General features: G+C 36.6%; 1 protein-coding gene across 5 annotated transcripts in view; it reads left to right on the forward strand.

The window, feature by feature from the left end:
* The window catches only part of mllt10 (MLLT10 histone lysine methyltransferase DOT1L cofactor), a 53,039-nt gene that overhangs the window by 13,645 nt on the left and 27,052 nt on the right, over nucleotides 1-12,342 (forward strand). For 3 of the 5 annotated variants that reach the window (XM_077244521.1, XM_077244520.1, XM_077244524.1), the window contains 4 exons: nucleotides 1,952-2,061; nucleotides 3,119-3,222; nucleotides 3,448-3,541; nucleotides 9,909-9,998. In XM_077244521.1, the coding sequence (XP_077100636.1) occupies nucleotides 1,952-2,061; nucleotides 3,119-3,222; nucleotides 3,448-3,541; nucleotides 9,909-9,998 (398 nt within the window). The remainder of the gene's footprint in view (nucleotides 1-1,951; nucleotides 2,062-3,118; nucleotides 3,223-3,447; nucleotides 3,542-9,908; nucleotides 9,999-12,342) is intronic. The other 2 variants (XM_077244523.1, XM_077244522.1) reach the window with 1 other exon arrangement.

Genomic DNA, 12,342 nt, shown 5'->3' on the forward strand with positions numbered 1-12,342 from the left:
ATTATGTCTCACCTCAAAATAATCTAATTTGGATTTCAGAAAAAAAAAAAAAATATATATATATATATATATATTAACATCTAAACTGCTTTTGAATGAACCAAGAGTTTGATGTGGTCTTGGAGTTTTTTTGTCTCATGAGAAAAAAAAAATTCTGCTTATTTTTCAAAATAATTGAGCAAAGGGGGTTAGGAAGTGTGCGTGTTTGTCTCTCACCTTGTTTTTACGGGTGGGCGGTCTCAGCGGGGTCATTGTGGGGCTGAGTGGGGGCGACTCTTCTTCATGCTCCGGGTTCACGGCGAGGGCAGTTCAGAGACTGTAAACATGGCATGGTACACAGCTGTGGGACCATGCCCCATCTTTAGGGGTGGTGAGCTGTTTAACGGCCATGAGGGAAACATCATTGCCCCAGGCTTATGGTTTAGCTGTTTCAGACCATGTAATCTCTTTTTTTGGCTTGAATTTGTAAAGCCTTTTGAAATGTTTTGAGATAAGCATTCCATGTTTTGTCATTATTTACGAGTAGGAGTGAAGAATTCTTAAACATAAATTTTAGAAAGAGCTTGTTCGAACCATATCTCGCAAGTGAGATTTAAGTGCTCACGATTTGCTTTAGAGAAACCTTTACATTTCAACCAACTGAGGAGTAAAACTCAGCTGCATAGTCCCCCTCGTTCCCCAGACCAGCACATGGAGAGGTTTTTACAGGTGTTGCTACTGTTAACTTATGCAAGCACAAGAATAATCCCAAATGAAAACACTAGAGCAGTGGCATATACCTGGCGCAATAGCATGTTGAAACATATGCAAAGAAAAAAACCCTCATTCCTTCTGAAATGTTCATAGGCCATTGCTAGAGCCTTTCCGTTTTTATTGTTGCTTTAGTCCCCAAGATTTCTCTTGTTTAACTAGAATCTGAAGAAATAAGATTGTTTGAGGACTTTATGCTCAGCTAAAGACATCTTTGGCAAATCATTCTCTTTTTAAGTGTGCCACCCTTCTGTTTGAGGGGTTTAGAAGTTCTTTGGGGTGTGCTTGGGTTTTATTGCCTGGTTTTATAGGCTTCTGCTGGATTCTTGGAGGGACTTCAAAACAACCAAACCCACCTCCCTGTCCCTTTAGGCTGGGGTCAAAGACAGTTCATGGGTTCACCTTTAAGTTTAGGCCTGTTATTGTGCCTTACGCGGGATAAACAGAACTCATTTGCTCAGGTTAATTTTAACAATATCAATAGCATCTGCTTTCCTTTCACAAACATATTGGAGAATATGGTTATTAAATCTAAATCAACTCCATTTAGGGGTTTTGTGGTTGAGACCGTTGATGTGGGAAAAAAGTTTAGTAGTAGTCTGAAATTATGATTATAATATTTATGTAGTGTATTTGTGGTTGACACCCTATGGTTCAACACTTGGTCTAGACGCTAGGCTGGAGAGAATATGCCTCTGCCTCTTCCAGTCCGGGGTGTTTCGTCTTTGCGGTCACACTCAGCCCACATGCTTTAATAAGTGTTTTTCACACTGTGGAGGAAGCCAGGCGTGCCCCATAGGCATAAGCAAACAATTGAACGTGGGCTCTTTTAAAAAAAACAACAAATAAATAAAAAAAATGACAGAAAATGATCGTGACAGTCACCAGACACACACATTCAATTATGTGTTTTTATTGCATTATCCATGTTTTTAAGCATCATGTGTTTATTATCATTAATTAATGAGACATTTAAATGTTATGTAATTGATTTATAATAAAAAATGACTGGACTGTATTTTAGTGATTTGTAGTAAAAAAAAAACTTTTATTTTTGCCATTTGATGGTATTTTCAAGCACACTTTTTTATGCAGTTAAACCCAGTTGCATCTTCAAAGCTAGTCCCATAAAAATAAAGGAATAATAATCGTAGCTGTTTAATATAACTTCTACTGATCATATATCATGCGTCTTGTTTAGGTTGGGCCCATGTGGTTTGTGCTCTTTACATCCCAGAAGTTGAGTTCGCTAATGTATCCACCATGGAGCCTATTGTGCTTCAGTCTGTCCCCCATGAACGTTACAACAAGGTAAGTTCCCTAACCTCTGAAAGACATACGCTTATAGTCTGGATATCAATTGAAAAGCAAAGGCTCAACATAAGAGCCTCATAAATCAGCTCAACAATGTAAACGGTATGCATGTAAGGAGTTTAGGTCTATACTGTGAATGTGTTTTCTTAAGGGACCAAGTGCTATATTTATCAATCTTGTATAAACATAGAATGTTGCTATTAATTATGCTACAAAGCTGAATGAATGAAAACTGAGACTCATGTTATGGGAATTTACACGTACAGTCTCAAAATGAAAATAACCAACCATAGTTATTTGCCATTGAATTTCCTGATCCATTATGGAAAATGAAAAAGTATAAAAAATTTAAATATAATATTTTAATATATTAAAATATTTAATAGGCTACAAATAATTTTTATAATCCGTATACAGAAAACTGACTTGAAAATGACTGGTTTGTATAGCTGATGGGTTCTGGGATACTTGCAGGTGTATGCGTTTACTACGGTGCATCACTGTAATTCGAGAGTAATAGCAATTTGCAAAGTCCAAATGTTTAGACGTTAGCTTAACTTTATGCTCAACCGTGAGGGTAAAAAAAAAAAAAAGTTAGATCAAGTACTTATGGGATATGCCATGACACTGTTCTTTCATTTTTCATTTGAAAACCTAATTACATTTTGTTTTCTATGGATGCCCTTCAATGCAGTAGATACGTAAAATACAATCAGTTATTGTTATATGATTTGGATTCAATACGGTGTCTGATGACTCGCAGGACTAAGGAGCCAAGTTTAATCTCATGCTTGAAATAGTGGGTTTAAAATCTGGGAAAAAATAGATTCAGCTCTGTTGGTAATTGAGTCCTCACTGTGAGCCAATTTAAAATGGCATGGTTATCACTTGCCTAATAATCGAGGCGCTGGGAAGGGCGGCTTCTGAGAGACTTGTTAAATTGGTAGAGCCTTCACGCTAAACAAGCTGTGGGCCGTGCAGCAATGCATTATATACCATAATAACTGCTTTCTGTATGTGAGAAATCACTTTGGTGACTGTTTTTTCTTTCTAGACGTGCTACATCTGTGAAGAACAGGGCCGTGAGAGCAAAGCTGCTTCTGGAGCCTGCATGACATGCAACAAACATGGCTGCCGACAGGCCTTTCATGTCACATGGTGAGTTGCAGAGCCCTAATATTCCAGCTAATTGTCCTCATATACATCTTAATATCCTTAATTATGTAATCCGTTAAAGTGATTGGAATAGGAATGTTAACTACTAACTTTCCTTTAAATTCGTTTAAATGTCGAAATTAAATCTTATTACTTTTATAACAAATGTTTTAATCTGCATTGTGCACAATCTTTTTAAAGCTGCTTTTTCTTTGTCTTTGAATGTAGCGCTCAGCTTGCTGGGTTGTTGTGTGAAGAACAGGGCTCAGACGCTGATAATGTGAAATACTGTGGATACTGCAAGTACCATTACAGCAAGCTGGTAAGAATCTGCTTTTCTAAACCATACTATACTAACTATAACACCCTGACACAAAGCACTGCTGCTACTGATTCCAAAGCATTCATGCATTTAATCGCTGACATTACAGAAATTCTGTCATTTTTAATTAAACCATTAATGATGTTTAGGCTGAGTATAAATAAAAATTGCAGTACCGAAAATGTGTAATCTTTACGTTGTGCATATACAAATAGATGGCTTCCGTTCAAAAGTTTAGGGTTAGTAAGATTTTATTTTTTGGGGAAAGAAATTAATAGTTTTATTCAGCAAGGATGCATTAAATGGATCAAAACTGACAGTAAATACATTTAACTCTTCGGGGTCGCCGATCACGCCGGCGTGATCAAGTTACATGACCAGTTTAAGACGCCGAAGCATAAAAACAAAGTCACGTTGAGCGCTGCCGTCCAATTCTGTCGAAAGTGCTGGCTTGAAATTCTATTTTACTTTTTGTTTTGTGTTGATAGACCAAGTAAAAACGGAGATATGATCATTTAAACTTTATATAAAAAAATACTGACGCGTTCGTAAAAGAACGCCAGATGGGATGCGACAGACGTTGCATTTATTCTAATAACTTCGTCGGTTTTTGTCATAAAACAAAACGGAGAAAAATGTGTGAATCTGCTGACTCTGCTCTTCAGGCTGCACATTTTAGGGAATGGAGGAGGAGCCAACTGAGCTAAGACGCAAAATTGAAAGGCAGAGGATTTACGGAGTTGATAAAGAGAGACATATATACGTTATATAAAGAGAGAGAGATTATTGCTAGTTTTTGGAAGAGTTTGAGTAGATTTTGAGAATAGTTTAGGAGTAGTGTAGATAGTTTAGGTAGTTTAGGAGTAGATTTAGATAAACTGTTTTGAGGAGTGGCACAGATAAAAAATAAAAATAAAAAAACACCTGATATTTGTTGTAAATAGTTGTATGTATAATTTGATTTTGTGTTCATTTTACCTTTTGTATGGTATATTTGCACTATTGAGGAACCCCTCTGACTCAAGGAATGAAATCCCTGTAATGTAGCTAACTGTGTAATTGTACATGAAGTGTTTTGTAGAGTTTCTAAGCAAAAAAGAAAAGAAAAAACGCCTATTGCCACACCTGCTTTTTGCTGCATATAGTTTAATTTTATCTCAATTTTACATTTTTTATGTTGTATTTGCACTATTTGCGAACCCTCATACTCTGGGAACGCAAGGCCTTAAATATGGCTCTCTGAATAATTGTGTGCACAACATTTTTTAAAAAGTGGCTGAGCTAAAAAGAAAGAAAAAAAGCCTATGGCTACACCCCCTTTTTTTTGTAAATCATATTTTTTTTGTATATAGGTTGATTATATCTGAATTGTACCTGTATATGTTGACATTTACAACTTGTGTTTACATTTTAAACCTTTTAAAATGCTTCATTGAGCATGTTTGTGTTTTTTTTAGTAGAAAAGCTATAATTTTTCTATTTGGATTTTGTGTTTTTTGTGTGATTTTGGGTCCAGTATGTTGATAGAGTACATCAAAGTGAAAAACTAATTGTCTGATCATATAGGTGATGTTGTGCTGAAAAAATTATACCAAACATTGGTATGGTAAACATTTGTTTATGTTGCAAAATTTAAAAAAAATAAAAGTACTCAAAAACGGCCAAAATAGCCCAAGACTCCGAAGGGTTAATGCTACACTTAAAAGATTTCTATTTCAAATAAATGCTGTTCTGTTGAACTTTTTTTCTTCAAAGAATCCTGAAGAAATATTAGTTTCCACATATATTAAGTAGTACAACCGTTTTCAACTGTTATAATAATAAGAAATGTTTCTTGATCAACATTAGAATTAGATGATTTCTGAAGGATCATGTGACACCGAAGACTGTAGTAATGACTAGGGGTGGCACTATCCACCTTTTTTCCTCTGATACCGATACCTGGGATTCAGTATTGGCCGATACCGAGTACGATCCAATACTAAAATAATAATAATAATAATAAAAAAAACAGTGCCGAATTACCTAATAAACTGTATCTGTATACCTCACTTTGGGGAAGAGACTGTGATTATTCTTTTGTGAAAGGCATCAAGCTTGACTTCAACATTATTTTCCTAACTTTGTAAAACAATATATGGACAAAATATATACTATATAATTAAAAGACATTTATTTAAAATTTTTAAGGTTTTTAATGAAGCAGCAACATTGCGCAAAAAGTATTGTAATATGAAAGGCTCCACTTCAGAGCGCATCCCGTGCGCAGAATGATGCGCTTGAAGCAACATGGAGTCGCAGCGCTTTGCATTCAAAAGTTCAAAGCACAAAGGGAAGAAATATATATATATTTATTTATTTATTCAATAGTTTGAGCCTTTTAACAGTTTTAAATTTCAGTTACTGTGCGTGTGAAGAACAATTATATCGCTCTCTACTCAGTGTTGTGATCTAACAGACACCCGGGAGAAAGTAACGTGTGAAACTCCTGCAAGATAAAGTCCCTTTATGCAAAACCATAGGCCTTTATCTACAGATCTACATATAATAATAGGAACATTGAATCATCTTGGAGAGAGTTTCATCGTGTTGACTGTTTTAACCAAGCGCGGCGCGCTGTTTGAGTGCCGAATGGAGAATGACTGACAGCCGCAGCGGAGGGAAGAATTTAACGACTTAAATCTGTACCTCACATTAAACTATATGGAATGGCTACAGAAAACTTGGAATATAGTGCACGAAAACATTATGGTGCTTTATAATGTTTTTGTGCCTTTTGTGTTGTATAACAGTAACATACGCACAATATCGGATTTGGATGGTCTCGTCTGGCCGGTATCCGATTCGGCAAAAATTGGCAGTATCGGATCGGCTCACCCCTAGTAACGACTGCTGAAAATTCAGCTTTGCATCACAGGAATAATTATATTTTAAAATATATTAAAATGGTTCTATAAATTTGTGACTATTTCAAAATATAACTTTTCTTTACTGTATGTTTGATCAAATAAATGTAGCCTTGGTGAGCATAAGAGAAAAACTTTAGGGTGCTTTTACACTTGGTTCGATTGCTCCCCCATCGTCCCCCTGCCCCCGCTGGATTGTTCACGTTCTATTATTTGGGTCGAACCGTGGTGTGTGTTTGCATCTTTAAAGCAATTTACCCCTGTTGGATGGTAACGACGATGCAGAGGTGGTGGCAAAATGCATAGTGTTGCTCGCCTCACGTTTATATATATTTTTTTGAACCTTTGGTTTTGTTTTAAAAGTATCAGTAATGACACTTGCGTTTATCTGCCGCGAATGTACTGCAAATGTTCTAAAGAACGCGGGAGTCCATTTGTGCTGAATCCGGGCAAAAATTAGATATACGTACATTCTTGCTGGTTGAAGTGTATCAGTCATGCTTGTCAGGAAAGTGAGTGAGCACGCACAAACACAGTTTTATCAAATCTTACGTCATTAATAGCGGTTCACGTCCATGATTTAGTATGGTTACGTTCATATCAGCAGCGAAACATACCGGAGTTCACATGAACCTTACCCCAGACCCCTCTGGCTCAGTTTGTGGGTGCTCGCCTGAGTTCGGAAAAGAGTGTTCACATCATCCAAAGAACCGAACTCTGATGTCATTCGAACCCGGGTGCGCACCAAAAGTGCTTGTGTGAAAGCACCCTAACAGACCCCAGACCTTTGAACGGGAGTGTATATGGTTTTCCCATAAATTATATGCATTTTATTTGTCAATTAGTATTTGATGGTCATGGTTTGTGTATTTTGTCATTAGTGCTTCATCTATTGAGGTATACTTCATGTCTCTAGGGCATTTCTAAAGCACCTAAGTGACTGATTTTTGCATTCACCAATACATGAATCATGTTGAGCACATCATTGTGACCATGTCATCATTGTTCAAATTGTTATTGCGCATCTAGAATCGCACGTGAACTCGCCAGGCTTTCGAAAAAGACACTCCCTCATCTGGAATATCTCTCATTTCTCGAATGTCTGGCACTCCTGGTCCAATTACAGCTGCTGAAAGCTGAGCTGTGGCATAAGCCCCCTGTCCACCCCCATTGGCCCCTGCCACCCTACCTCGATCTCCCTCAAACCCTTTAACCCCTTAATCTCATTGACAATCAACAGCAACTCACTGGACCTTTGTCTGTGGCTCTCCTTTCCTCTCCTTCCCATCATCCCCCCTCTTTCCTGCATTTCCCCCTTCACTCTGTCTTAATACCCCTCTCAGAAAAAGCGGGCTAAGGTTTCAGAGAGATACAGGGACTGCCCAGTGGCAGCTCTCGGTGACAGCATAACGGCCTGTGGTTTTCCGTCCAGCTTTGCTCGGTCCTTAGTGGGCTTGTGTGTGTGTGTGTGTGTGTGTGTGTGTGTGTGTGTGTGTGTGTGTGTGTGTGTGTGTGTGTGTGTGTGTGTGTGTGTGTGTGTGTGTGTGTGTGTGTGTGTGTGTGTGTGTGTGTGTGTGTGTGTGTGTGTGTGTGTGTGTGTATGTGTGGCAAGGGGTTTTACTCACTCCAGCCCTGGAGCTACACTGAGCTTTAGAGCCACAGCCCCCTGCTGCTTCTCACATTCGTGCTGTGTGTGTGTCTATCCTCCCACTCAACAAAGGCTTCTCAGATACTGCTAGTCCTCTACAGGTTTTCTGAGTGAGGGGCTGGAGGCAGGGCCAGCGCTTTGTAATTTTCTCATAGGGGATTGTAATGAGTTGACGATGGAGGGATAGTGATGTTTATTTATGTATACACCATTTTATTTCATTCAAGCACTTTTGACTACTCTGGTTACTGGGGAATATACTCTGGAGTCATAGTATTTCATGTTTTGTTTTTCGGATTGGTTAGGGTTTTCAGTTTTATGCATTCATTCATATTTTACATAGTTTTTTTTCATGGTTTCAGTTTGGCTTTTTGGCATCAGTGGTTTTTAAATATATATTTGTATAACTATATTTTTTAAATATATAAATATACTCTACCATTCAAAACTTTGGGGTCAGTAAGATTTTTAAAAAATATATTTATACTTGCATTCTGCAAGGATGCATTAAATTGATCGAAAGTGAGTAAAAAAAATAATTCAAATAAATGCTGTCCTTTTGAATTTCTATTCATCAAAGAATTATGAAAAAGGTGTTGTTTGTTTTTCCACAAAAAACATTAAGCATATTATCAACATTTATAATAAAGAATGTTAAATACATAAGAAATAAAATAAGAAATGTTTCTTGAGCACCAAATCAGCATATTAGATTGATTGATTGATTGATTGATTGATTGATTGATTGAAGACTGTAGTAATGGATGATGAATGTAACTGCCAACACAGAAATAAATTACATTTTGAAATATTTTAAATAGAAAATGGTTATTTTAATTATATTTCACACTATTACTTTTACTGTATTTATCAAATAAATGACTTTTCAAAAACATAAAAAAATCTTACTGACCCCAAACTTTTGAATGGTTTGTGTATATTTATATATTTGTATAAATATATATTTGACATTTTTAAATGTATATAAATATTTCTTTGGCTCCCATTTTGTTAGAATAAAGTGACAATACCTTGCTTGTTTTGTTTGTTGTCAACCATTGTGGTGATTGCTCTATTGTACAGGACAGTATGATGTTTCTGCAGGATGTACCATGTCTCCCTGTCACAATGTTAATGGACTGACAGCATCAGCACAGTCTCGTGGATTAATAGTTCAATAGTGGGCTACTAACCCCTGACTTTTCCATGTAGGTCTTTGTTTCATTGGGCTGCTGGTAAACAAAGACCATTTTGTGACCTGAGGTTTTTTGTGACATTTGTTGTCAATGGCAGCTTTAGAGACTGTTGGGTTAAAAAGAAATGTGGCACATTTTACAAAGGTTTTTTTTTTTTGTCAGTGTGGATGTCAAGGTCATGCATCATGGCACAATGTTTTATATTTGTTCCCTCGTAAATATAAAATCAGCTGTTTCTGTTGGTAAATGGAGAACGTAGTTGATTTGGAGTTGTATGGAGAAATCAAATATAAGTGACCATATCAATGTATTCTTTGGCTTTCCTGAACTACATTTCCATAAGTAAAATAGCCTTGGATGCTGGCATGGCAGCGCATATATATATATATATATATATATATATATATATATATATATATATATAAAATCCTGATTGGTTGTCATAACAATGTTTTTTTTCTTCATCTTCTTTTTCCGTAATTGTCTCCTATTTGGTTCCTTTGTCTCAGAATGGGCTATTTTCTTTGCTGCTAGAAGAGAGAGAAGTGAGAAGTAGGAAAAAAGGGTAATTGGACAGACTTTAAATGGTAACTCGAAGTTCCTTTTTCACCTTTTAGAGAAGGAGCAAAGGCCGTGGTAGTAGGGCTCAAAGCTTAAGTGATTCTTCCACTCACTCTTTGGATAAGCACCATGACAAGGAGAAGAAGGTAAGGCAGCCTCCAGATCTACCTCACTTCCTGCCATGTGTGATTGATGCCCCCCTCCTCACGACTTCAGACTATGAGGTTAAAGAACAAAACCAAAAACTCTTTGTCCGAAATATGCGAATTACACGAGCCACTGTCACCCTGTGCCGACCCTCACATGCACACTGTTTATATCCCACAAAGCTTTTAAAGCCACGGGAGGGAGAAGAGTGCCTTTTATCACTCAAAGTGATTAGTATTTTGATGCTGCCACAAATTATCAACATAAAGAGTGCTGTATGCATAAAAAAGCATCCGTCATGGCCATTAGTTCCACAGAGTCTGTTTAATCAGTGTTGATAGGTAGTGTAGTCATTTGTTCCACTAATTTTCTATACGTAGCCATACCGAATGAAACATGTAGCATTATTAGCCCTGCTCGCCTTTTCATTTAATTCAATTAAGCGTAGGCCCTGGAACATGGCCTCAAATCAGTAAATGTGTACGTAACGGCAGAAGACGATGTTTGATTGTGCCTCTTGTCTGTATTTTTCTCTTTTTACTGTAATAATGGTGGTATCTGAAATACTAATCCAGGAGACCTCATAGTGTGAAAGGTTTGGAGGAGCTCATCACATCTATCCATCGTCATTGATAATTTTCTGCCTGTCCCTAAGCAGCTCCCACCGGCCACATATTTCAAACACTCAGCCTCTGTACAGCCATCTTAATCAGTGATAGCTTGCCTGAATTGTTCTATTTGAACTGGGTCAGTAAAATGGCTCTCAGTGTTGAATTAACATTTAGTCAAACATTTCATTGTGTTTTTGAAGTTTGTTGGAAGGATTTACATTTAATTCTTTTATATTTAATTGTCTGTCCTGAACCCTTTTTTCTAAATCTTTTTTTTTTTTTTTGTCATTTAATAATTCTGCTTAATAGTCAAACAGTGATATATTTTTGACATTTGTAAAAAATAAATAAAATAAAAATATCAACGTAACATTTGTGGATTTTTGCCATTCTGCAAGCTACATATAAAGTCACGGTTTAATTGTAAAGTGTGCAACCACACATGCATTTTTTGTTTATATATATATATTTTTTTTGTTTTATTTTACTATTGTCTTATCTTTTGAAACAAGTTCATTATTTTGATAATTATGAATCATTTTAAAGTAATGTAAAGAAAGTATTAGACTGCTTTTGAGAATCTGTTACATTTATGTGCTTAAATGTAAATCTGAATGCTCACAATAGTCAGATGAGTGCAGGTCATTGAGGCTTTGTTGGTTATTTGACACAAATTCATTAATTTATTTGAATATGTTTGAATGCGTTTGCATTGGAAATGCATACCAAAATGGAGTGGATGGTGCTCTTTTAAGCTGCTCAAAGACCGACTGTGCAGCCTGTGTAATCTAGGTCAGTGAAAGATTAAATATGAGATGCCATTTTAAAACCGTTTCTCCCAGAATTATTCTGATATTTAACATCTTCGCCTTATTCTGCATTGAGAGGGGTTGACATTAACAATGATTCGGATTGGAGCTGTATTCTTGAAGATCGTGTTGTAAAGTGCTCTGTGCTCTGCCATGGCTATTGTTACGACGCCTGATTTGCATTAGCAAAGGGGACCCATCCCCCCTACTCCACATTCCCAGGTCAAAGGTCGGGGGGCTCAGATGTATACCTAGCTAATTCCAAACCCCAGGGCCAAACAACAATAGAGGCTAAAAGCTTCTCGATTTGCAGCTAGTTCAGATGTGCTCTGAGAGGCCGTCGAGAGCGGCATCTGGGAATAAAATGATGTTTTCAATCTCTCTTCCTTCTCCTGCCTCACATATCTTAAATTCTAATCTGTTTGGGATTTTAGCTTTGTTTTCTGGATGATTAGTTTTTTCTTTTGTATTTAAACTTTTTTTTTTCTTTTTTAAGATTTATTATATTTATTCATTTCTGTAGTTGAATTTTAATACTTAGCCTGAAGCCTCGGGAGTAATTTCTTTGTTCATCCTGAAAGAGATTTGCTACATTTCACTAATCTGCTGAAGGCATTGATGAATTATGATAAATGGCTTGGCATTTTTGTTCTCTCTCTTTTCAGTCACCTCTGCCTGAACTATTCATCTTTGTATAATTAAGATAGCTGTCGTCTTATTTCAAACTCTTTCAAGACATTTATGTCAGAATTTTAATTAGATCAGTAAACAGCAGTTCGTACTTGCATTTTGTCATTACATAAGGGTCTACATATCTAGATGCTTTCAGTTTATTTATTTGATGGAATTAAGATGAACATTGTGCATTTTTCTTTTTTTCCATTCATATTCAGAGCCAAGTAGTGACGTTTTTTTTCTCATAC

Source organism: Siphateles boraxobius, unplaced genomic scaffold (genome assembly GCF_051911475.1).
Source record: "Siphateles boraxobius isolate OS27281-9 unplaced genomic scaffold, OSU_SipBor_1 26, whole genome shotgun sequence".
Lineage (NCBI taxonomy): Eukaryota > Metazoa > Chordata > Actinopteri > Cypriniformes > Leuciscidae > Siphateles > Siphateles boraxobius.